The 26,450-nt window shown below is 46.6% G+C and overlaps 1 protein-coding gene across 2 annotated transcripts in view; it reads left to right on the top strand.

The window, feature by feature from the left end:
* The window catches only part of CHRD (chordin), a gene marked incomplete at its 5' end in the record, with an annotated part of 64,006 nt that overhangs the window by 22,325 nt on the left and 15,231 nt on the right, over positions 1 to 26,450 (top strand). The window contains 10 exons of one of the 2 annotated variants that reach the window (XM_081953621.1): positions 3,120 to 3,260; positions 4,458 to 4,540; positions 4,636 to 4,783; positions 5,846 to 5,952; positions 6,252 to 6,368; positions 6,999 to 7,155; positions 9,016 to 9,260; positions 10,503 to 10,616; positions 23,876 to 24,082; positions 25,420 to 25,513. In XM_081953621.1, the coding sequence (XP_081809747.1) occupies positions 3,120 to 3,260; positions 4,458 to 4,540; positions 4,636 to 4,783; positions 5,846 to 5,952; positions 6,252 to 6,368; positions 6,999 to 7,155; positions 9,016 to 9,260; positions 10,503 to 10,616; positions 23,876 to 24,082; positions 25,420 to 25,513 (1,413 nt within the window). The remainder of the gene's footprint in view (positions 1 to 3,119; positions 3,261 to 4,457; positions 4,541 to 4,635; positions 4,784 to 5,845; positions 5,953 to 6,251; positions 6,369 to 6,998; positions 7,156 to 9,015; positions 9,261 to 10,502; positions 10,617 to 23,875; positions 24,083 to 25,419; positions 25,514 to 26,450) is intronic. The other variant, XM_081953622.1, reaches the window with a different exon arrangement.

Raw genomic sequence — 26,450 nt, 5'->3', positions numbered from 1 at the left:
TAGTTCATGACTCTCTGAGACTCCTTGCCATGTCTTGCAGATATCGGCCTGGCAGCTCTCCAAGCCAGAGAAGGTCTGTGACTGTAAATCCTCCCTTGAAAGACTTGGCTTGATGTGAATGAGCAGAATTCACAATAAATTAATAAAAGGGTTTTTTGTCGGGACCAGGAGTTTGCTTCGTGCTCTTGGGAAGCCTCGGTCAGAACACCCTTAATGTAGAATATCATCTCAATCTACTTGGGCAACTTAAATAAGGGTTGAACTTGACCTTCTCCGGCTTTGTAGCTTTTCTTTTCTTCCAGGTATTAAACTACAACTTTACAATTTTCGCTAGTTTGGGATCTTGTTGCTAAGTATCCTGGGACTTGTAGTTCCAAGACATATAATGGGACCTACAACGATGAAGGCCGTGTTTGAACGTTGAAATTTAAGGTGTAGATTGGATTTGGTTGCAAGTTCGCTAGGTGCAGACCAGGTGTAGCCAACCTTGGCAACATGAAGACTTGTGGACTTCAACTCCCAGAATTACTCAGCCAGCTATCCTAGGGAATTGTGGGAGTTGAAGTCCACAAGTCTTAGAATTGCCAAGGTTGGATACCCTTGCTGTAAAGCAGTGCTTCTCAACCTTGGCAACTTTAAGACCCGAGGACTTTAACTCCCAGAATTCCTCTATCAAATTGGCTGACTGGAGAATCCTGGGAGTTGAAATCCAAATGTCTTTAAGTTGCCAAGGGTTAGAAACACTGTTGTAGAGGATTAGAAGAGATGGCGGTGAAAAAATAAGAAACAACTATTAGGAAAAGAGAAATATGTGAGAAAGGAAAGCAAAATTGCTTTGGCTTCCCAGTTTTTGATATATGATAGAAGGGGGAAAAAAGCTGCTAGGTTTCAAAAAAATTAATATTGTGGTGTATATCAATATTGTAGAATTCTAATATTTCTTGGGGTGTTTTTTTTTTCCTCACCTGGTTTGTCCTGAGGGCTGACATGAATTTATTTTGTGTGAGAGGGCTTCCTCTTTTAAATTCTTGGGAGTGTTTATTAGTCAAGACCTCACTTGGAAAAACAACACGTCCCTGGTAATACAATAATAATACAATAGTAGAGTTGGAAGGGACCTTGGAGGTCCAACCCCCTGCCTAGGCAGGAAACCCTATACCGTTTCAGACAGATGGCTATCCAGCATCTTCTTAAAGACTTCCAGTGTTGGGGCATTCACAACTTCTGGAGGCAACTTCTGTTCCACTGATTAATTGTTCTAATTGTCAGGAAATTTCTCCTCAGTTCTAAGTGGCTTCTCTCCTTGATTAGTTTCCACCCATTGCTTCTTGTTCTACCCTCAGGTGCCTTGGAGAACAGTTTGACTCCCTCTTCTTTGTGGCAACCCCTGAGATATTGGAACTCTGCTATCATGTCTCCCCTGGTCCTTCTTTTCATTAAACTAGACATACCCAGTTCCTGCAACCGTTCTTCATATGTTTTAGCCTCCAGTCCCCTAATCCTCTTTGTTGCTCTTCTCTGCACTCTTTCTAGAGTCTCCACAACTTTTCTACATCATGGTGACCAAAACTGAATGCAGTATTCCAAGTGTGGCCTTACCAAGGCATTATAAAGTGGTATTAACACTTCACGTGATCTTGATTCTATCCCTCTGTTTATGCAGCCTGGAACTGTGTTGGCTTTTTTGGCAGCTGCTGCACACGGCTGGCTCATATTTAAATGGTTGTCCACTAGGACTCCAAGATCCCTCTCCCAGTTACTACTGTTGAGCAAGGTAATTGGAAAGGCCCAACAGAGACTTCATTTCCTTAGAGTCCTGAGAAAAAATCAGGTGGGACAACGGCTGAGGACCCCTTTCTATCGGTCCACCATAGAAAATGTCCTCACATGCTGCATTACAGTAGAGTACGCTAGTTTAATTGCTGCAGCCCGGAAAGCACTACAGAGAGTAATCAATTTGGCACAAGAAACCATTGGTTGCCCCCTAACACCACTGGATGACATCCAGGGGTGGGTTCTGGCCACTGCTACTGCTGGTTTGCTCAGGGACGCACTGCATGCGTGCTTGATACATGATTGATTCGTGCTATGCATGTACTAAAAATGCAGATAGGTGCCTCCCAGAAAACCGGTTTGCTGGCATGGCAGGCTGAGTTACTATCTACTTGGCCGAACCAGGCCGAACTGGTAGTAACCCATCTCTGATGACATCGCCAGCATTCGCTGCTTTAGCAGAGAAAGGAAGATGCTCAGAGATGATTCACACCCTGGTCAGTGTCTCTTCGCACTTCTACCATCGGGCAGAAGACATCAAAGCATAGCCAGCCGAACAAAGAGGTTTCTCTCCTTGGGCTGTCAGACTCTTAAACACAACCGCAATCACTCCACGCACACGCAGAAATGTATGACTAGTTTTTCTTTTTCTTTCTTTTTCCTAATTACTTGCATAGGGATTATTCATTGTACTATTTATGTTGTTTGTATATTTTGTCATGGATTGCACTAGTGAGGCTAAAACCAATTTCGTTGTATACATGATGTACAATGACAATAAAGGCTATAGGTAAAGGTAAAGGTTCCCTTCATACATATGTGCTAGTCATTCCCGACTCAAGGGGGCGGTGCTCATCTCCGTTTCAAAGCCGAAGAGCCAGTGCTGTCCGAAGGCGTCTCTGTGGTCATGTAGTCGGCATGACTAAACGCTGAAGGCGCACGGAACGCTGTTACCTTCCCACCAAACATGGTTCCTATTTTTCTTCTTGCATTTTTTAATGTGCTTTTAAACTGCTAGGTTGGCAGAATCTGGGACAAGTAACAGGAGCTCACTCTATTATGTGGCGCTAGGGATTCAAACCACTGAACTGCCACCGAACAAGCTCAGCGTCTTAGACACTGAGCCACAGTGTCCTTTTAATAAAGGCGATGCAAACTGCCTAATAGATCCCAGAACATGGGAATAGACCCACAGTTATATAGGCCACACTGATCCCTAAAAAAAAAAGGGGTGAGAGAATAAGAAATGATGGTGTCCATAATCCCAATTTTGAAGCACCTCCAGATATTTGTATTTGCCACTAGCCCCCATTCCAATAAGGTCTTACCCTCTTCTGTTGTTCCAGAGACTTTCAGCGCCATCTTGACGTCCGTGGACCCGACTCACCTTAACACGGGAGGCATCGCTATGCTGACCCTGAGCGACACAGAGAACAATCTGCACTTTGTCCTGGTTACTAAGGGGTTCCTGGAGCCGGCAGGCAAAAGTGAGCAAGGACAGAGGGAAGCAGCGAGTCCTGACTGAAAAAGTTCTCTCATCCAGTTAGTTAAGATAAAATCAGTCCGGTCCAGCCATACTTTTGCATGGGTTGTCTATCGCAAAGAGATGGTTAAGGACCAAATGTGAGTGGAATAGAATGGAAGGAAAGGAATGGAACGGAATGGAATGGAATGGAATGGAGGGGAGGGGAGGGGAGGGAATGGAGTGGAGTAGAGTAGAGTAGAGAAGAGTAAAGTAGAGTAGAGTAGAGTAGAGTAGACAAGAGGGAATGGAATAGAATAGAATAGGAGGAGAAGAGAAGAGAAGAGAAGAGAAGAGAAGAGAAGAGAAGAGAAGAGAAGAGAAGAGGGAATTGAGTGGAGTGGAGTAGTGTAGAGAAGAGAAGAGGGACTGGAATGGAATAGAATAGAATGGAATAGAGAGTAGAGTAGAGTAGAGTAGAGTGAATAGAATAGAATAGAATAAAGAGTAGAGTAGAGGGAATAGAATAGAATAGAATAGAATAGGAAGTAGAGAATGGAACGGAACAGAATAGAACAGAACAGAACCTCTGGTCACAACTATAATTCATTCCATGACTTTGGTTGCAACCCAATTTGGTAATGACCTGAACCTAACCAAAATTAAAGAAAAACTAATGCAGTGGCCACACAAGGTCACTGTTGTTAGTGCTTACAAAAAATGGTGCGGAAGCAGGAATGGGCCAGGGCTGTGTTTGATCACCACCCGATTATGTGTTCGGGACCAGATTCAAAAATGTTGTGAATTTTTTGGTGGGAACTCGATTTGGTCGTGGTCAGAAGCGTTCGCGACCAGAGGTTCTACTGTACAGAGTTGGAAGGGGCCTTGGAGGTCATCTAGTTCAACCCCCTGCTTAGGCAGGAAAGCCTACACCACTTCAGACATATCGTTATCCAACATCTTCTTTAAAACCTCCAGTGTTGGAGCCTTCACAACTTCTGGAGGCAAGTTCTGTTCCACCGATTCATTGTTCTACCTCTGGGATGCTGCAATTGTCGGAAATGCGATCGCACAACCATGGACCTCCTGTGACGGTTATAAGTGCAAGGACCGATTGTAAAAACCTTTTGGTGCAATCGCCATTTCAAACGGTCCTTAAAGGAATGATTTTAAGTCGAGAACTTACCCGTATAGCATGAATTGTCTCTCCGCTTCCTTGCAGAATCCAATCGGATCCCACTAAGGGTGCAAATCCTACACCGGGACAAGGTCCTCAGGCAGATTCTGGCTAATGTCACCTTACAGGTAAGCTGACGTTTTAAAAGCCTGTTTTGAGTGGCTTGGGGAACAGTTAATGAGGCGGCGGCTGTTTGCTGGCCTGCTTTCGCTGTCATTCCCAGGATCCCGATTTTGCAGAAGTGCTGATGGAACTGGGGAGTCAGGAGATGCACTGGCTGGCACAAGGACAGCTGAGGATGACCGCAGAGGTGGAAGGTGGAGTCCGTCAGAAGTTAGCTGGGCACATCACGGTCCGGAGAAGCTGTGACAGTGAGTGACAGTGTGGGGTCCCTGGGACTTATTCATCCTGGGTTTCTGAGCTTTTGGCATTAAAATTTTGCATTTTTATGCAAAATGCCCCCAAAATTTGGCTCAGTGGCTAAGACGCTGAGATTGTCGATCAGAAAGGTGAGCAGTTTGGCGGTTCGAATCCCTAGGGCTGCATAACGGAGTGAGCTCCCGTTACTTGTCCCAGCTTCTGCCAACCTAGCAGTTTGAAAGCACGTAAAAAATGCAAGTAGAAAAATAGGAACCACCTTTGGCAGGAAGAGAACAGCGTTCCGTGCATCTTCGGCGTTGACTCATGCCAGCCACATGACCACGGAGACGTCTTCGGACAGCGCTGGCTCTTTGGCTTTGAAACGGAGATGAGCACCGCCCCCTAGAGTCAGGAATGACTAGAACATATGTGCAAGGGGAACCTTTACCTATAGTCAGAAAACAAATATCACTTTTGTGAACTTCAAGTACTGGTAGTCCTTGACTTACACCCATTCATTTAGTGACCATTCAAAGTTATAGTGGCACTGAAAAAAAGGGACTTATGACTGTTTTTTCACACTTACGACTGTTGCAGCATCCCCATGTGATCGAAATTTGGTTGCTTGGCAACTGGCGTGTATTTATGATGGTTGCAGTGTCCCGGGGTCATGTGACCCCACTTTGCGACCTTCTGACAAAGCAAAGTCAATGGGGAAGCCAGATCCACTTAACAACCCTGTGTTCCTACCTTAAGAACTGCAGTTGTTCACTTCATAAGTCTGACAAAGAAAGTTCACAACACAGAGGAAATTTCACTTAATCGCGGTCTTGCTTAGGAACACAAATTTTGGGGTCCATTCTGGTCATACGTCGAGGACTACTTGTAAGAGTCATGAGGACCCTCCCTCTGTCAGAATTTCACATTTGGGTTGTAACAACTGTACACATAATGGTAAAATATGTGGACTTCAATTCCCAGAATTCCCAAGTCAGAATACACACCTAACTACGTTGTCATCTGAAAAACATCATTTCTCTCTGTCTCTGTCTCTCTCTCCCTCTCCCTCCCAGCCATTCAGAGTGTGCTTTGTGGAGCCAATGCCTTGATACCCACTCACACAGGAGCAGTGGGCTCAGCCAAGGTTGTGCTACATGGAAATGGGACATGGGAATACCAGGTAAGAGGGGAGCAACATGCAAACAAAAGCAAATAAAACACACACACACCCGGAACAAAACAAATTAAAGTTTAATTTGTGTGCATTGTTCAATGGACTGTTAAATTGGCCACGCCCACCCAGTTACATGACCACCTAGCCACGCCCACCCAGTCACATGACCACCTAGCCACACCCACCCAGACAGTCCAGCGTGGGGGCCCCCCCCGACAGTCTGAGGGACCGTGAATTGGACACCCTGCCTTATACTGTTATTCGGTCATGTGGCTTTGATTCATTTGGGACAATCTTCTGTCCAGATCCAGGTAGCCGGAACAGGAAGTGAGGTGACTGGCATCACCTTGGAGACCAAACCCCGCCGAAGAAATAAACGCAGCATTTTGTACGACATGACCCACAGCTACAGGGCTGGCATGGTGAGCGTCGGCTGGCAGAAGAAGCGGGTGGACTTGGGGATTGGAGACGGACAGCCGACTTGGCGCAGCGAACATCAGAGACTTCAAAATTTGTGAAATGCATTGTTCCTCCTTTGCATTGTTCTGCGCTTGGACTTCACACTTGACAAAGAACCAAGCCTTGTGTCAGGGTTCCAAAGAGCATCCAAAAGTAAAATCAGAGTCCGAGGCAAAGTATTGCTCAAAGTTCCAATTTATTAAGAGAGCCATGTTGGCACATCTGGGAAAACTCGAATCTGAAAGCTTCCCGGTTTTCCCCACCAGTTGAAAGTTCAAGATCTTGCCCCCACACCCACAAGTCCATCCCATGGTCCAATCTCCCACTGCCATGCTGGCAGTTCCACCCATCCAGTTCTGGTCAGGTGCAGAGGTGCAAAGACAAAGGATGACCTTGGCTTTCTAGAAGGAATTTTGTTATGGCTACATATCATCCAACTCCGTACAATCTCCCCTCCCATTTTCCCACAATAGAAAATGCATAGTAGAATAACAGAAAGTATGGCAGGCCAACGATCCAAAAGAAAAGATAGATCCAGGCCTTAAATCTTATACATTTGGATTCTCTCTCCTGACACCCTTGTTATTTTTCAGGCCAGTGGCTCCTGGACACAAGCCAGCGGGCGCGATGCCCACATGCTGCTGCAGAACGAGCTCTTCTTAAATGTCGCCACCAAGGACTTTGAGGATGGAGAATTGCGTGGACAGATAAATGCCATGCTCTACAACGGACTCTTGGCCCGTTATCAAGGTACTCGTGCACAGAGTGTGTGAAATTGCTGAGCCCGACAATGGGGGAATCAATTGGTGGTTGGTGTGAATAAGGTTTTTGGTCCAGTTCGGGGGGGGTGGGGGTTATCAGCAACAAACTTGGCAACTTTAATAAGACTTGTGGACTTCAACTCCCAGAATTCCCTGAATTCCTCAGCCAGCCATACTGACTGAAGAATTCTGGGAATTAGAAATCCACCACAGGGGTCCCTCAATCTCTGGGCCGCAGTCCAGTACGAGGCCATGGACCAGCCTGCCACTCGCATGGCCTAGCTCCCTTCCCGGCCCAGTGCTCCAAGCCACAAACATGAGGACCACTGTTCCACAAGACTTGGCAACTTTAAGACTTATGGACTTCAACTCCCAGAATTCCCAGAATTTCTCAGCAAGCCATACTGACTGAGGAATTCTAGGAAGTCAACCAGGGGTGGGGTTGAACAATCGTAGCAACCGGTTCTCTGCCCGGTTGCTGGGGGCGTGGCCATGAGGGGCATGGCCTACTTGGCCTACTCACGGCAGCAAGGGGGGCATTTTTGCCCTCCCCGGACTCCGGAGGTTTTTCTCGAGCCTCCGGGAGGGCGAAAACAGCCTCCCAAGGATTCCGGAGGCCCTCCCAGAGCCTTCGTGTGGGTCCTATACTTACCTTGCATGATGAAGGGGCCCCGTGGAGACTCCTGGGAGGGGCGGGGTGAGGTGGGAGGGGCCTCAACCTACAGCCACAAATGGGACCGGAATTTCTGTTGCTAAGCAAAGCAGTTGTTAAGTGAGTTGCGCCCCATTTTTGCCATGGTTGTTAAGTGAATCATGCAGTTGTTAAGCAAATCTGGCTTCCTCCATTTACTTTGCTTGTCGGAAAATGAAGCTGGCCTGGGGAGGCTTCAAATGTTGATCACATGACCCATGATAAAAATATGTGCCGCTTGCCAAGTGCCCAAAACTGGCACACAAGACCATGGGGACATTGAAGTGGTCATAAGTGTGAGAACGAGTCACAAGTCACTTTTTTCAGTACAGTTGTAACTTCAAATACTCCCTAAGTGAATGATCATAAGCCGAGGACCACCTGTAGTATTTAAAGAACACTTCAATACAGGTAGTTCTTGACTTATGACCACCATTCCTGTTGCTAATTGAAACATTTGTTAAGTGACTTTTGCTCCACTTTATAACTTTCCCTGCCCAGTTGTTAAGTGAATCACTGCAGTTATTAAGTTAGTCGCACGGTTGTTAAGTGAATCTGGCTTCCCTATTGACTTTGTTTGTCAGAAGGTCGCAAAAGGGGATCCCCTGACCCTGGGACAACCGTCATAAATATGAGTCAGTTGCCAAGCATTCAAATTTCGATCATGTGATCTTGGGGATGCTGTGTTAAAATATTCATGGCTGGGAGAGACATGGGAACAAGGTCAGCCAATGAATAGGCATAGCAACTAAGTGAGCCAATGGGAGCTCAAACAGATCTGAGTCTGTGCAGAGAATTGAAACAGAAATTTAAGTAAGCAGTCTGCTGCTTTGAGAAGTAAACTAGCAGTCTGTCTGGGCTTGTCTGCTGAAATGAAGCTAACTGTTTGTGTTTGCCTGTAATTCTCCTGCCTTGTGTTTACTTGGAAGAACCACCTGTTGGTACTGTACATTTATTCATCTCTTCTTAGGTATATGAAGAAGTTAATGAATCCTGCTGCATCAGTTATCTGTGTGTGCTTTCTGGATTTGAACTTATGCAACAAGCTCTGACATGCTGCAACAGTTGTAACTGTGAAAATGGTCATAAGCCACTTTTTTCAATGCCGTTGTAACTTGGGAACTGTCACTCGATGAACTTGTGTCTTTCATTCTGCAGAACTTCCTATCCCTCTGGCTGGCCAGTTTGTGTCCCCTGCGGTGCACACGGGCGCTGCAGGCCACGCCTGGGCATCCTTGGACGATCACTGCCACCTGCACTACGAAATTGTGGTAGCCGGCCTGGGCAGGGCAGACGATGGCACCGTGAGCGCCCACCTGCATGGTTTTGCCGAACTGGGAGAGATTCACGAGACCAGCCTCCCTGAGCACAGGAGGCTGCTGAGAAGTTTCTATGGCACGCAGGTAAAGGGGCTAAGAGGCAGCCTTTGGCCTGGAAATGCATTGTCATGCTGCCTGCCTGCCTTGTCTGTCTGTCTCTCTGTCTCTCTCTCATCTGTCTCATGTATCTCCCTCTCTCTATCATCTCTATCTATCTTATCTATCTATCTACTTATCTATCTATCATATCATTACTTGTCTATTATCTTTTCTATCTCTATATCTATTATATACTCTATCTATCTATCTATCTATCTATCTATCTATCTATCTATCTATCTATCTAACATTTATCTATCTAACATCTATCTATCTGTCTCATCTCTCTCTCTCTTCTCTCTGTCTGTCTGTCTATCTATCTATCTATCTATCTATCTATCTGTCTATCATCTCTCTCTCTATCATCTCTATCTATCTGTCACCTATCTATCTCCCTCTCTCTATCATTATCTATCTATCTATCTATCTATCTATCTATCTATCTATCTATCATCTATCTATCTAATATCATTACTTGTCTATTATCTTCTCTATCTCTATATCTATCATATACTGTATATCTATCTATCTATTTATCTATCTATCTGTCTATCATCTCTCTCTCTATCATTATCTATCTATCTGTCATATATCATTACTTGTCTATTATCTTTTCTATCTCTATATTTATCATATATATATATATATATGTTGTATTTGTGCTGCTAAATAAATAAAGGGAGACTAGTATAGATCTATTTCAAGCTATTTAGCTCTCATCAGCTAGCCATACCCTTACTGGGATTCGAACCTGGGCTGTATTACATATTAGGCAGATGTATTCGCTACTAAGCTACAGGCTCTCCTCCTTATCAGCTGAGCCAGGGAAATAGGTATGTATTTGTGTTACAACCCCTGGTATGCCCAAATATGAGAGGGAACTCACTACTCCCCCTTTCTGTCTATTGGCTCACTGCAGGAGACCATCCAGGCAGAAAACCATATTTTTTAATGTTGCCTTTTTATATTTGTGCTGTATTTGTGCTGATAAATAAATAAAGGGAGACTAGTATAGATCTGTTTCAAGCTATTTAGCTCTCATCAGCTAGCCATACCCTTACTGGGATTTGAACTGGGATAGCTGGCTGGAGAATTCTGGGAGTTGAAATCCACAAGTCTTAAAATTCCCAAGTTTGGACACCCCTGCATTAAACAAATGGTTGTAAGTTGAGAATTCCCTGCATCCTGTCCTGAAACACTATTGAGGTACTTCTCTTTCCCCTTTAGGCCCAGGGAGTGGTCAAGGACCTGGACGCAGAGCTGTTTCACCACCTGGCTCAAGGCACAGCCTTCCTGCAAGTTAGCACCAAAGCAAACCCCCAAGGAGAGATCCGGGGGAAGGTATGTCTGCTTTTTTAGCTCTAAAAGACTCTTGATTTCCAAACCATTTGCAGATTAACAGAGTTGGAAGGGACCTTGTAGGTCATCTAGTCCACCACCACCCGTCCAAGCAGGAGACCCTACACCATTTCTGACAGATCTTCTTGAAAGCTTCCAGTGATGAAGCTCCCACAACTTCTGAAGGCAACTTCTGTTCCATTGGTTGATTGTTCTCACAGTCAGAAAATTTCTCCTTATTTCTAGGTTGAATCTCTCCTTGTTCAGTTTCCATCCATTATTCCTTCTCTGGCCTTTGGGTGCTTTGGGAAATAGCTTGACCCCCCCCCCCCTTTCTCTCTGTGGCAGCCCCTCAAATATTGTAACACTGCTATCACAGGTCCTTCTCTTCCCTAGACTTGTTGTTTTTAGTTGCGAAGTCCTGTCTGACCCATTGTGACTCCATGGACAACATTCCTCCAGGCCTTCCTGTCCTCTACCATCCTCTGGAGTCCATTTAAGCTTACGCTGACTGCTTCAGTGACTCCATCCAGCCACCTCCTTCTCTGTCGTCCCCTTCTTCTTTTGTCCTCAATTATTCCCAGCATGAGGCTCTTCTCCAGTGAGTCCTTCCTTCTCCTTAGGTGTTCAAAGTCTTTGAGTTTCATCTTCAGGATCTGGCCTTCTAAAGAGCAGTCAGGGTTGATCTCCTCTAGGACTCATCGGTTGGATCGCTTTGCAGTCCAAGGGACTCACTAGACTAGCCATGCCCAGTTCCTGCAAACGTTCATCGTATGTTTTAGCCTCCAGTCTCCTAATCATCCTGGTTGCTCTTCTCTGCACTCTTTCTAGAGTCTCAACATCGTTTTTATAGTGTGGTGGCCAAAACTGGATGCAGTACTTTAGGTGTGGTCTTGCCATGTGTCCACCATTCTTCTGATGGCTACACAGATGCCTTTTGAGCTTGTGAAGAGTGATCCCCCCCCCCCTTCTTACTAGGTACTAACCACAGATGGTCTCCCTGGGCACTTGAGATCAGGGAGGAATGGCTTCAGGTCAAAGAAAACACCCTTCCATTCTGCAGAGATGAACCAATTAAAAAAATAATAGTTGCACTATATATGTATACTTTGTTTTCTCTCTTTTTTAAAAAAAGAAGGAAGAAGATAGACGTATGTTAAAACTAAATATGTACAGTATATTGAAAAGAAATTATAAATACCATCAACATAAAATGGAGCTCGCTGAGAGGCTGAAATGCACCAAGTAAATGAGATGAAGAGTGTGAAGTAGAGGAGAGAGGTAAGGGAAGAAGAGAGGGATAGGAGAGAGGCTGGGGGGGGGGGGGAAGAGGAGGAGAGAAAGGAGGCCTGAAAATGGGAGAGAGGAGAAGGAGAGAGGAAGGGGAAGTAGAGAAGAGAAGGATGACCGAGGGAAGAAAAGAGGTAGGGAGAAGGAGAAGAGAGGGAGAAGAAAGTGATGGATAAGGTACAAATATGGTGTATGGAGAGCAGAAGAGCTAATAATTGTTTTGGGGAGTTGATGGCAAGACGAATTGATGTCAACATTTAATAATACAATACGAAGTTGGCTATGTAATAGTATACATGTGGCTATATGCTATGAAAATGAAAAAAATGAAAAACTTAATAATAATTTAAAAAATAGTTGCAGATCTCCAGGTGTTGATTTAAACGGTAGGAAAAAAAAATGAGGAGAAATATAGAAGTAGTCTACAAATATTTGAACAGTCATCATCAGGGATGAAATCCTCCCGGTTCGGGACGATTGTCATTGGTTCTGCAAAACAGTAGTAAAAAAAAAAAAAAAGCTTCCGAGGATCGCACTGTTCAGCTGTGAGTCATGCGATCGTCGGAAGATTCCCCCCCCCCCCCCACACTTTTTAAAGCATTTTTTTCCTGCTGGTTCGGGCGAATAGGCAGGAAAAAAAAATGCATTAAAAAGTGAAAAAAAAGTTGGACACGCCCACCCAGTCACATGACCCCCAACAAGCCATGTGCACAGAACCGATGGCAAAAAAAATGTAGATTTCACCACTGGTTGTCATCTAGGAGAGGAGACTTACCTTCTACTGCCCCAAAGAACGGGACCAGAATGAATGAGTCATTAATTATAGCAGGGCTGACTAACTCGATTTCATCAAGGGCAGCATCAGGGTTATGTTTGACCTTGGGGGGGGGGGGCAGGGGCGTGGCCAGCTCGATGTCCGTTTTCGGCTGTGACTGCCTCCTGCAGCCCTCTGCCAGTGAAAATGGAGCTCGATGGAGTCACATGCAGCCCTCCTTTCACTGGAAGAAGTACCATCACTGTTTCCAGGGTAGCCCCGCGGGCCAAATCTAAGCACCCCAAGGGCCGAATCCGGCCCACGGGCCTTGAGTTTGACACCCCTGAATGATAGGGAAGGAGATTCTAGCTAAGTAGTGGAAGACTTACTGTATGAGATGTCAACCTGTAGCATCTCCAGGGACGGAGCAGCCACAACCTCTGAAGTGTTCCACTGATTAATTGGATTACCGTATCTTTCAGAGTATAAGACTCACCTTTTTCCCCTCAAAAAAGAGGGTGAAAATCTGAGTGCATCTTATACACTGAATACAGCATTTTTGGCCTACCAAAACCCCGCCCCCTTTGCAAAAATGGATGGTGATAGATAGTGCCCAATGTTCAAGGACTGTTTGCCCCCCCCCCCAGCCACCAGGAGCACTCTAAGAGCCTCCCAAAGCCTCTGCATGCCCCCCTCTTATTTTTTTGCAAAAAACGAGGCATGCCGAAGGTTTGGGAGGTCTGCAGAGTGCAAAAACGTTTTTTTTTAAATTACCTCTTCAAAATCATGGTGCATCTTATACTCCGGTGCGTCTTATAGTCCAAAAATATGGTAATTAATTTATCCTTAATTCTAGGTTGGATCTCTTTTTAGCGAACTAAAGCACAATAACCTCCCATCTCTTACTTCTTGTCCTACCCACGGATTCTCAGGAGAATAGGTTGATTCCCTCTTCTTTGTGATAGCCCCTTCCCCAACTATTGGAAGACCGCTATTGTATCATCCCTCATCCCTCCTGTCATTCAGCTAGACATGCCCAATTCTGGCAAATATTCCTCATATGTTTTGTCCTCTAGCCCCCTAATTATCTTCGTTGTTCTTCTCTACGCTCTTTCCCACTGTGGCCACCTGGGCATGGCCATCCTAGCAGTTCGAAAGCACATAAAAATGCAAGTAGAAAAAATAGGGACCACCTTTGGTGGGAAGGTAACAGTGTTCCATGCGCCTTCGGCATTGAGTCATGCCAGCCACATGATCACAGAGACATCTTCGGATAGCGCTGGCTCTTCGGCTTTGAAACGGAGATGATCACCGTCCCCTAGAGTCGGGAACGACTAGCCCATAAGTGCGAGGGGAACCTTTATGCTTTACCTAAATGTTGAAACTAGAATGCAATTAAAAAAAACAGAAGGTACAGCTGAGTTTTGGGATAATCTGCACCAGGATAAATTCACAAGCTTCTTTCTTTCAAGAAGGTGATGGGCACAGTTTGAAAAGTCAGGTTGAAAAGGCCCTCTAAGCAGACAGGAATTGAAGTCACACACACACACACACACACACACACACACACACACACAGAGAGAGAATTTCAAAAATTACTCTCTTTTTCTCAGCTAGTGGGAACATTTAGGAGTGTGGCAAATTCCCAAGGAAAGCCGTGTGCCAAAACTCTTAAACTCTACATTGTTTGCATTCCTAATCACTGCAAGGAGAAGCATTTGCTTGCTCCCTAGACAGATGGAAATTCCGCCAATGAAGCTTTTTTTGGCAGGGAAATAAAATAATGAGAAACACTGCATTTATGAAGATGGATGTTTGCCTAACACTGAATGACATATAGAGTTTTCCAGGGGGCAGAGAGGGGGGCAGGACAAGTGGAGTGGGGCCGGCTGTCCTTTTTTAGCTAGCAAAATAAGAAGAGAAATTATCGTAATCAATAATACGGTTTGTATCTTGTTTTTTTCCCCAAAAACATTTGCTTCTATCCCTCACAGGCTCTAAATAAGTTGTTTAAAGTTCAGAAATAGGTGTTAGCTATTAACTAGAGTGCTGTTTCGGCCACTTTAAGATGTATGGACTTCAACGCCCAGAATTCCCCAGTCAGCAAAGCTATTTGTCTGTTGCGTAGTGGCAGTGAATATATGCATTAGGCCAGGGGTCTCCAACCTTGGCAACTTTAAGCCTGGCATCAACTCCCAGAATTCCCCAGCCAGCAAACTCTGGGAGTTGAAGTCCACACATCTTAGAATAAGAATAGAATAGAATAACAGAGTTGGAAGGGACCTTGGAGATCATCTAGTCCAACCTCCTGCTTAGGCAGGATACCCTACATCACTTCAGACAAATGGTTATCCAACATCTTAAACACTTCCAGTGTTGGGGCATTCACAACTTCTGGAGCAACTTCTGTTCCACTGATTAATTGTTCTAACCGTCAGGAAGTTTCTCCTTAGTTCTAAGTTGCTTCTCTCCTTGATCAGTTTCCATTCATTGCTTTTTGTCCTGCCCTTAGGTGCTTTGGAGAATAGTTTGACTCAGTGATGAGTTGCAGGTGGTACACCCTGATACGGGAGTACCGGAACCTACCCGGAGCACTGTGTACCGCTCCGGTATAGTGCTCCGGAGGGCCCGCCCACCCACCTGCGCTCCTTACCTGTCTTTAAAGTCTTCGGTGCTTCCACGCACGTGCCTGCACGACACTCTGCCGAGCAGCTGGAGCGTCGCAGAGGCTCGCGGAGGCGCCACTGTAGTCCATGTGGACGACTCCAGGCTCCGGAGCCAGAGGTGGGTTTCAGCCGGTTCTGTCTGGTACGCCCCTACCAGTTGAAAGAATTTAGCATGCCTTCCCGTACTGGGGCTTCCGGGGGCCCCGTACCGGAAATGTCACTCCCCTGGCCTGGCCCCCCCGGCCCCATTCGCCTGCCAGCAGAAGCCTTCCGGGAGGTTTTGGCTTGTGGGTGCGCAGAGGGAACTCCAAACCTTTTTGCCTTTAGGCAGCGCTGATTCTGCGCCTTCTACGTTTTCCTGGGAAGCTGAAGGAAAAGCCGAATTTTTGCGCTTATCTCTGTTCCGATCGGCACTTGAATCAGCTGTAACCGCTTGGCAGGGTAATCACCGGCCATGCCGTGAGGTGATTGACTTTGTATCAATATCTCCCTTTCCTTTAGCTGGCAGAAGGAGAGCGAAGTCACTCCCCCCCTCCATTTAAGAAGAAGGAGGGAAGGAAGGAAAGGAGCTGGAAATGAGATGATAGGAAGGAGAGTAGAGGGAGGTGGAAGAAGGAAGAATTGCATGTGGCCCCAAATAAATTTTAGGAAGGGAGGGGTAAGGGAGAAAGGGAATATTCTAATACATTATTACTAGTATCTTTATTAAGAAGATACATTCAAATATTAAGAACTGAACACCTTTCTTTTCTTTCTTTCCTTCCTTCCCTCCTTTCTTTATTTCTCTACTATATTGTTTTGCTCATTTCCACATTCTTTAAAAAAATCCTAAATTATCTAAATGGGATCATTTATAGTCAAGCTAACGGATCTGAGCTAAACTTTTGTCATGGAGTACGATCAGTTTTGAACAAGACTTCTAGAGGTCCTTTAGATGTCATTCCTAAAATGTGTGTGTGAGAGAGAGAGAGAGAGGAAAGAAAGAAAGGAAGAAAGAGAAAGGGAGAAAAGAAAGAAAGAGAAAAGAAGAAAGAGGAATGAAGGGAGAGAGAGAGAGAGAGAAAGGAGAGGAAGGACGGATTGTTAATCCTGGCACTAGACATGGCTTTAGAAAATGCTTTGAAACACCACAGCAATCTAGTGCTGGAAGGGATCTCGGAGGTCATCTAGTCCAACCCTCTGCCCCAGCAGGAAACCTTATATCATCTGGATTATTTTGATACCTCTAACAGAAAGGAAAATTGCCAGAAAGGAGAAGAAGTTTACAAAGACAAGGCTGCCGTGCAGAGGAAGGCAGAGATAGTCCTTGACTTATCACCACAAGGAATTTTTGTGCCCAAAATTTTGGTTGCTAAGCAAGAGCATTCTTAAGTGAATTTCACCACATTTTCCAAGTTGGTCACACCCATCCAGTCACATGACCGCCAAGACACTCCCACCCGGTCACATGACCACCGAGCCACTCCCACAAAACAGGCCACACCTACAGAATAGCTTCTAAAATTTTTTGAAACCCACCACTGTCCAGAACCCACCACTGGTTTGACTCCCTCTTCTTTGTGGCAGCCCCTAAGATATTGGAACACTGCTATCATGTCTCCACTAGCTCTTCTTTGCATCAGACTAGACATACACAGTTTCTGCAACTGTTCTTTGTATGTTTTAGCCTCCAGTCCCCTAATCATCTTTGTTGCTCTTCTCTGCACTCTTTCTAGAGTCTCCACATCTTTTCTACATCGTGGCAACCAAAACTGGATGCCGTATTCCAAGTGTGGCCTTACCAAGACCTTATAAAGTGGTATTAACCCTTCACGTAATCTTGATTCTCTCCCTCTGTTGATGCAGCCTAGAACTATGTTGGCTTTTTTGGCAGCTGCTGCCCACGGCTGGCTCCTATTTAAATGGTTGTCCACTAGGACTCCAAGATCCCTCTCCCAGTTACTACTATTGAGCACGGTACCACCTATACTGCACCTGTGCATTTCGTTTTTGTTGCCTAAATGTAGAACCTTACTCTTTTCACCATTGAATGTCATTTTATTAGATAGTACCCAATGTTCAAGTTTGTCAAGATCCTTCTGTATCTGACTCTGTCTGGGCGTGGAAGCTAAACCGGCATGGGCCCGATTAATATTTGGATGTGAAACCCTACCGAAATGCCAATTCTTGGAAGTGAAACGGGTAGTCATTCTGCATCAGCATCAGAGAACAAAAGGACAGCAAGTCATTTTCATGCTATGGCCAGGAAAAACAAACTGGTTGGATTCACGTGGCCAACAGAATTTGAATTCACTTTCCAAGAAATGAAATTAGCAATAGCAAAAACATTTAGACTTCATAATGCTTCACAGCCCTCTCTAGGGAGTTTACAGAGTCAGCCTATTTGCCCCCAACAATCTGGGTCCTCATTTTAACCACCTCAGAAGGATGGACGGCTGAGTCGAACTTCAGCCGGTCAGGATCGAACTGCTGGCAGTGAGCAATGAGTTAGCCCGCAATACTGCATTCTAACCACTGCGCCATCGGGGTTGCTGTTCCCATTTGGGGGGAATATTGTTGTAGGCATGTTACTCTGAAGGCAACTCTGCTCCCACTTAATCTGCTGGTTTTGACATGGAGATGCTGAAAACCCAAGGTTTCCTCCTTGGCATAGAACTAGTTGGAGTAAACTACTCCTATGGCTGCAAGGGAGCACTAATCCCTTGTAGCTACTCCTAGTTTACTCTTTCTTGCCTCTCCTTGACCTGCCATGTCTGGGGTCCTTGATGGAAGAGGGTACCGATGCTAAACTGATGATCAAGGACTCAATGCGACCCCAGTGAGGAAGATGTGAGGCAGAAAAAAATTGTCACAAAATTTGACCAAAAAAACAAAGCATTTTTTGGCTGAAGCAAGTCTCCCCCTCCTCTTCTTCTTTGATTTCTCCTCCTCCTCTCCTTCTCCTCCTCTTCCTCCTCCTACTCCTCTTCTTCATCTTCCTCTTCTCCTCCTCCTCCTCCTTCTCTTCCTCCTCCTCCCTCTCCTTCTCCTGCTATTCCTCCTCCTCCTTCTTCCTCCTTCTCCCCTCCTCCCCATCTCCTTCGCCTACTCTTCTTCCTCCTCCTTCTCTTCCTCTTCCTCCTCTTCTTCTTCATCTTCTTCTTCTCCTCTTCCTCCTCTTCTTCTTCTCCTCCTCCTCCTCTTCCTCCTCCTCCTTCTTTTCTTCATCTTCCTCTCCTCCTCCTCCTCCTTCTCTTCCTCCTCCTCCCCCTCCTTCTCCTGCTCTTCCTCCTCCTCCTTCTCTTCCTCCTCCACCTCCTCTTCTTCATCTTCTTCATCTTCTCCTCTTCTTCTCCTTCTCTTCCTCCTCCCCATCTCCTTCTCCTGCTCTTCTTCCTCCTCCTTCTCTTCCTCCTCCTCCTTCTTCTCCTCCTTCTCTTCCCCCTCCTCTCCATCTCCTGCTTTTCTTCCTCCTCTTTCTCTTCCTCCTCCTCCTTCTCTTCCTCCTCCCCATCTCCTCCTGCTCTTCTTCCTCCTCCTTCTCTTCATCCTTGTCCCCATCTCCTTCTCCTGTTCTTCTTTCTCTTCCTCCTCTTCCTCCTACCCAAACAGAGTCCCTCTATGGCTGGGATGTTTGCAAAGGCAGATTTTTGTCTGCCACGCACCTTACCAGGGCTCTAGGCCAACATTGCCAGTGGGTTCCCAGAAACCGTGTTTGGCTGGAAGGCGGCAGAATCCTCTTGGCATCTCATCACAGTGCCAGGACGTGTTTTCCCTTCAGCGATTGCCGAGTGGTAAAGATGGAAAAGAACTAAGCCTTTCCACGCTGGCAGTTCTGCAGGAAAATAATTTATTAATCTATTTGCTGGATTATATCCCCTGTCTGCCCTCCAGGACCTCAAAGCGGATGACACAATTTCTTTTCCAACATTGCCTTCCCCACCACAAATCCGTGAAGGAGTTTGAGTTGAAAAGGAGAAACTGGAAATTCAAATTCTGCTTTTAGCTTTTGCAGTGCAAGAGTTCAACAGAAAGACATTTCACTGACTTGGGATCTATAGCAGTGGTGAAATTCAATTTTTTTTACTACCGGTTTTGTGGGTGTGGCTTGGTGGGTGTGGCAGGGGAAGAATACTGCAAAATCCCCATTCCCTCCCCACTCCAGAAGAAGGATACTGTAAAATCCCCATTTCCTCCCCACTCCAGGGGAAGGATACTGTAAAATCCCCATTTCCTCCCCACTCCATGGGAAGGATACTGCAAAATCCCCATTCCCTCCTCACTCCAGGAGAAGGATACTGCAAAATCTCCATTTCCTCCCCACTCCAGGGGAAGGATACTGTAAAATCCCCATTTCCTCCCCACTCCAGGGGAAGGATACTATAAAATCCCCATTTCCTCCCCACTCCAGGGGAAGGATACTGTAAAATCCCCATTTCCTCCCCACTCCAGGGGAAGGATACTGTAAAATCTCCATTCCCTCCTCACTCCAGGGGAAGGATACTGTAAAATCCCCATTTCCTCCCCACTCCAGGGGAAGGATACTGTAAAATCCCCATTTCCTCCCCACTCCAGGGGAAGGATACTGTAAAATCTCCATTCCCTCCTCACTCCAGGGGAAGGATACTGTAAAATCCCCATTTCCTCCCCACTCCAGGGGAAGGATACTGCAAAACCGCCATTTCCTCCCCACTCCAGGGGAAGGATACTGCAAAATCCCCATTCCCTCCCCACTCCAGGGGAAGGATACTGTAAAATCCCCTCCCCACTCCAGGGGAAGGATACTGCAAAATCCCCATTCCCTCCCCACTCCAGGGGAAGGATACTGCAAAATCCCCATTCCCTCCCCACTCCAGGGGAAGGATACTGTAAAATCCCCTCCCCACTCCAGGGGAAGGATACTGTAAAATCCCCATTCCCTCCCCACTCCAGGGGAAGGATACTGCAAAATCCCCATTCCCTCCCCACTCCAGGGGAAGGATACTGCAAAATCCCCATTCCCTCCCCACTCCAGGGGAAGGATACTGTAAAATCTCCATTCCCTCCTCACTCCAGGGGAAGGATACTGCAAAATCTCCATTCCCCCCCTCCCATTCTGGGGCCAGCCAGAGGTGGTATTTGCCGGTTCTCCGAACTACTCAAAAGTTCCACTACCGGTTCTCCAGAACCTGTCAGAACCTGCTGGATTTCACCCCTGGTATATAGATAGTCCTCAACTTACAACTTACTATGTTGTCCCCAATTGAGCCTAGTGCTGAGGTCAATGAAGGACATCAGACACGAGGTGCGGGGTTTGTTTCCTTTTATTGAAGCCTCCAAGGCAGGGGTGGCGAACAAGTTCGACAAAAAGAGCCAAAATTTTAAACTGTGAGAGTCAGAGAGCCACACCACGCAGTGACCTGCCAAAACAGACCCGGAAGCAATGTTCCCTCTAATTTTTTTTAGATGTGAGCAGAAAAGTATAGTGTTTGAGCGGCACATTTTCATGCCTGAGCACCCGAATTTTTTTCACAGATGTCACCTAAGACAACAACGAAATCAGTATTATTTGAAACTCAAAGTTATGTTTCTTCAAGGTACCCGCTTAATTCAAAGTGTTATATAATATCAGTATCACTTAACAACGCTCCTGCTTAGCAACCAAAATGTTGGCTCAGAAACTCTGGCATTTGAAGCACGCAACTCTTAAAGCTGTCAAGTTACAAGACCCTTGCACCCCTAACCCTTTAGGGAAAAAACCCCCAAGGGTCTTCAAACCTGACAGCTTTAACACTTGTGGACTTCAACTCCCAGAATTCCTCCTCCAGTCATGTTGCAGCGACATCATCTGCGTGGATCTGCTCCATCTTTGCTTTCTTCATTGTGGGCAGGGCTTCTGCTGAAGATGCCGACGAGTACGAGTTGCCACCAGAATAACTGCTGCTACCTCCTCCTCCTCCTCCTCCTCCAACAGAATCACCAGATTTGCTCCTGAGCTCAGCGCTGGGTTACCTCTGCCCCCTCCCCCTCCTCCGTGCTTTTGACGAGCCATGAGGCTTTTTTTCCCCTGCTCCCCCCCCCCCCCGCCTTCCTACTGGCTCCTCAAAAGCACGGCGGAGGAGGAGGAGGGGGCAGGGGTAACCCAGTGCTGACTGAGCTCAGCTGCTCCGAGCGGAGGGGAGGCGCCGCTGCCACGCGCGGAGATGCCGGCTGGAGCTTTGGCGGCTTCATCTCAGCCGCAGCGCCGGGCGGCAAATCCGGCAGTGCTGCCTGTTAGAGGAGGATGAGGAGGAGGTGGCAGCAGTTCTTCCGGTGGCGGTGGGGGCTTTGGGGCTTCACAACTAGCCTCAGTCGCCCCGTGCTCCTCAAAGCAAGTCTGGGGAAGTCCTTTTGCAGGCGGCCCGTTCTAGCTGCCTGCAAAGGACCTCCCCAGCTTCCGAAAGGGAGCGCGCGATCCGAGCCACAGTATACTAAATAATGATAAGAGGCAAAGAGCCTCATTTATTTTGGCCGGGAGCCGCATGCGGCTCGCGAGCCGCGTGTTCGCCACCCCTGCTCCAAGGGAAGGGGTCCTGGCCCAAATGCCAAGGGCCCCGAACAATAGAATTAAGGAAGCTTTTATACATTTCCCCTAAAGCAGAAGGCGGGATCAAGCAGGATATGTAAGAAATATCATCTAATAAACATTTTAGTTATGATCTAACAATTATTATCTCACCGAAAAAGGGATGTGGTGGCACAGTGGCTAAGACACTGAGCTTGTTGATCAGAAAGGTCAGGAGTTCGGCAGTTCGAATCCCTAGCACCGCATAATGGAGTGAGCTTCCGTTGCTTGTCCCAGCTTCTGCCAACCTATCAGTTCGAAAGCACATGAAAAATGCAAGTAGAAAAATAGGAACCACCTTTGGTGGGAAGGGAACAGCATTCCGTGCGCCTTCGGCATTTAATCATGCCAGCCACATGACCACGGAGATGTCTTCGGACAGCACTGGCTCTTCGGCTTTGAAGCGGAGATGAGCACCGCCCCCTACAGTCGGGAATGATTAGCACATATGTGCGAGGGGAACCTTTACCTTTACCAATTATTCTTTTGGTCTCTAGTCATCTCTATTCCTAAGCCTTGGCTAATGAATGTTCCAGAAGATATCTAACAGATATTCTATTTGCTCCAGGCCATCTCTATTCCTAACTTCTAGCTGAGTGAGGTCTGCAAGATGCCTAATTCTTTGTTACTTTGATCAGCTTTTTAATCACCCAGAATTGTTTTAAGCTTTATAGGTCAATAAGCATTCTTTGTTCTTGCCAGAGAGACCCCACAGCTCCAGGCGTCCTGGTTTTCTTTCAAGTGTGTGCCATAACCTTGGTTTTTTTTTTAGCAGACAGTCCATCATCTGTTTTAAATCTGCCCCTGAACCAGATTCGGACCAGTTCAGCTGAGTAGGTAGTAACTCGACCGCCCACATCCCCAAACTAGTTCTAACAGCGGTGCCATAGGTGCCACCATGTTTTTTGCTTCTGTGCATGCGCAGAAGCAATTTTCTCAAAGAAGCGCGCCCGCTCCTGAAGCACATCCCTGAGCGAACCAGCAATAAAGGATCCGGAACCCACCCCTGACCTGAACCTTTGCGCCCAATTGGCTCTCAGTGTTGGAATAGAACAGGCTGAATTAATAATAATAATAATAATAATAAATTTGGATTTATTAGCCGCTCCCTTTCCAGGCAGGACTCGGGGAATTAACACAGTTCTTCCCGTTTCTGTCCATCTCTTCCGCAGGAGTCTTACCTTCGTGTTCGAACTTGAATAGGTGAAGATCCAGTGATGGAGGCAGTGGTGCGACTTGAATAACTTAATGACCCCTTCTCTGGCTGGATAGGCGTGGCCGGTTGGTCATGTGACTTGGTGGGTGATGTCACCCATCACACCCAGCCCTGCCTCCCAGTCACTTGCCTCAAAGGCACAGGTCGGATTCACTGGTTGGGACTAATCCCACCACTGGCTGGCCCCACCCCTGCTCATTTTTTGGCCTGTTTTGGCCGTTCTCAGGCTGTTTTGGGGCCGTTTTCAGCTTCTTTTCTGGCCATTTTCTGGGCTGTTTTCAGGCCATTATTTGGACAATTTTTGGCCTGAAAAACAGGCCAAAACGGCCAGGAAAACGGCCTGGAAAACAGGCCAAAAAATGAGCAGGGGCAGGGCCAGCCAGTGATGGGATTTGCCAGTTCGCTGAACTGTGCAGAATCTTAACTACCAGTTCACCCAAACCGGTGCGAACTAGCAGCAGCCCACTTCTGGATGGAGGCCATGATACTTATCATGTAGACATGGAATATCTCTGCTATTTATTTAAATCCGTGTTTTTAAGATTTGTGGACTTAAACTCCTCAAATTCTCCCGGCTGGGGAATGCTGGGAGTTGAAGTCTACTCATCTTAACACTGCTTTTATATTTTCTTTCAGGTTCTTTCAGGTAGATTGGATGGGATAGTCTCATCAATCGGATTCGTTAAGCTTGATTTCTCTTCCTTTTGGCTCCTCGCTGGCCCTACTGTTGATACGTTCAGCTGCTCACTTGTTCAATCGTCACTGTGCTTCCAGGTTCGCATTCCCAACCAGTGCAAGACGGGGGGCTTCCGGCTGGCCTCCGAAAACCAAGAGGTGGAACCCATTGGAGAACCAAGGCCCAGGGACCCCAAAGAGGTGAAGAAAGAACCCAACGCCTGCTTTTTTGAAGGTCAACACCGGCCTCATGGCTCCCGCTGGGCTCCCGGCTATGACAAGAAATGTTCTATATGCATCTGTCAGGTAAGTGGGAAAAGAGTGGAGAAAGTAATGGTGGTTTTCTGGAAGCATTGAAGCATCCCATTCGAACAGGGGTGTCAAACACAAGGCTCGGATCCAGCCCACGATGTGGTCGCATCTGGCCTGCATAGCCGCTCTGGGAAATGTACATAAGGGGCCAGCCCCACCCAATGCAAAGGGGAAACCTTGGACCAGCCTGGCTTCGGCCCAATCTACCTAGTGCAAAGAGGAAACATGCCAGCAGTTTGGGGAATGGTGTTAAGCTGGCCACGCCCACCCAATCAGCCACGCTCAGTGACTGGCGGTTGAGATGGCCATTGGACTATTATAAAATATGGAATAGACTAATTCCAGCTTTCCCACCTCAGTCTGTATTTTTAAATTTGTGATTTGGTTCTAAGGTTAAGTTTTAATTTTTATAAATTTGTACAGGGGTGTATTTAATTCGATTTTAGTTATATGTATTTTGACTGTATGACTTTAATTTGTACCTGTGCACCACCCCGAGTCCCTTCGGGGAGAGGGGGCGGTCTAGAAGTCCAATAAATAAATAAATAAAAATAATAATAAGACTATACAAGTGGCAAAAGAATAGACCCCAAAACAAGAAATAAAAGTTTTGAAAATTATTGATTATATTATGAAGGAAAATATATATATGTAAAATTTGATTATATGCACCAAACTATTATAGTATAACATAATTATATTCAATACTATTAGAATCGTTAAAAACCCTGAGAAGGCAAAAATTGAATAGTAAACTACAAAAGCAGAATATACATGCTGATAAGGAGAGCTGTAAAAGTACATTGCATTGTTACATTGCGTGTGTTTTTATTTGTTTTGAATCTGTCTCTGTACCTTTCTCTTGTTCTTTTTAAACTGGGAAATGTTTAATAAAAACTATTTTTAAAATCCAGTTGGCCACACCCATTCAGTCAGCCACACCCACCTCCCCCCGCCCCAGTTCCTCAATGAAATTGAGTTCGACACCTCTGAATTAGGAGGAAAGTTTTATGCTTGGCTTCCCATCTCTGCTGCACGCAGCCCTCCCGAGCTCCGTTTTCGCCAGAAGAGGCCCTGTGGGCCAGATCTCAGCACTCCATGGGCCGTATCCGGCCCACGGGCCTTGAGTTTGACACCCCTGGTGTAGGGTTTCTGCTTGAGCCAAAAGTTGGTGTACCAGGACTCCGAGTCCTTTCCAACTCTGTTCTGCTGTCATTTTGCAAGCAAACTCGGCCCAAGTGAGAATAAAATTCTGCCCCTTCCTTTTGCCTGCTCTAATCGATGGTCTTCCTTCTGTCGTCCTTTTTCTCTCTCTCCTTCCGGTTCCTCAGAAGCGGACAGTCATCTGTGATCCCGTGTTGTGCCAGCCTCTCAACTGCTCCCAGCCAGTCCATCAAAGTGATCAGTGCTGCCCTGTGTGCCAAGGTAACCTGGGCAGGGCAGGATTAAACCTGTAGATGGGATGCTGGGCTCTCTGTCTGCTCATTCAGGTGCCCAGACTCCACCCTGCAAGCGATTATGGGGTCGTGAAATGAGGATGACGATTTCTGTCTTCCCACACCTTAGCACCATGATGGCAAACCTATGGCACGTGGAGCCATTGGTCAGGGCATGCGAAGCTTGCCCTGTCAGCTGGCCGGCGTGCATGTGCGCATTGGCCAACTGACCGGCCTTCTTTTGAGGCCATTTTTGAAGCCTCCGGAGTGCGAAAAACCGGCCCTATGAGCAAACCGGAAGTTCGGGAACAGATTTCCAGGTTGCTCATTAGGCTGGTTTTAGCCCTCCGGAGCGTTCAGGAGCCCTCGGGAGGCTTCCCTGAAGGCTCCGGAGGACAAAAAAGCGACACTATGAGCAACCTGGAAGTCACTTCCGGTTTGTTCATAGGCTCGTTTTCCGTGCTCCGGAGGCTTCGGGGAAGCTCCTGAAGCCTCCTGAAGCCTTCGGGGGGATGGGGGAGGCTGTTTTCGCCCTCCCCAGGCTCCAGAGGCTTTATAGGAGGCTATATAGCACGCGAGCCAAAAAAGGTTCGCCATCATTGCCTTAGCACATGCAGTTCAGAGATAGTTAGGTAAAAGTTGGTTCAGGATATAGCGTGGAATGGTAAGAGGACACTGTCCCACTGGCAAGATAGTTGGGTCAAATTGCCCAAAGAAGGCCTGGGAGGAGACTCCCCCTACCCATACTCCTCCACCCACCCTGTGTCCCAATCACAGCTGATCCTGTTTTTTTCCCCTTCGGTCGGGATGCATCTGTGCATCCTGCTGTTGTGGCCTAGAGCTGGGACTCTCGCCTCACAATCAGGAGGTTGTGAGTTTGATCCTAGGTAGAGGCAGAGTTAGTGTCTCCTGCTTGGGCAGGGGGT

The sequence above is a fragment of the Natrix helvetica genome (genome assembly GCF_964273705.1).
Source record: "Natrix helvetica genome assembly, chromosome: 5".
NCBI classification, from domain to species: domain Eukaryota; kingdom Metazoa; phylum Chordata; class Lepidosauria; order Squamata; family Natricidae; genus Natrix; species Natrix helvetica.
The sequence above is the reverse complement of the archived record's forward strand: the minus strand, read 5'-3'. Positions and strand labels throughout refer to the sequence as shown.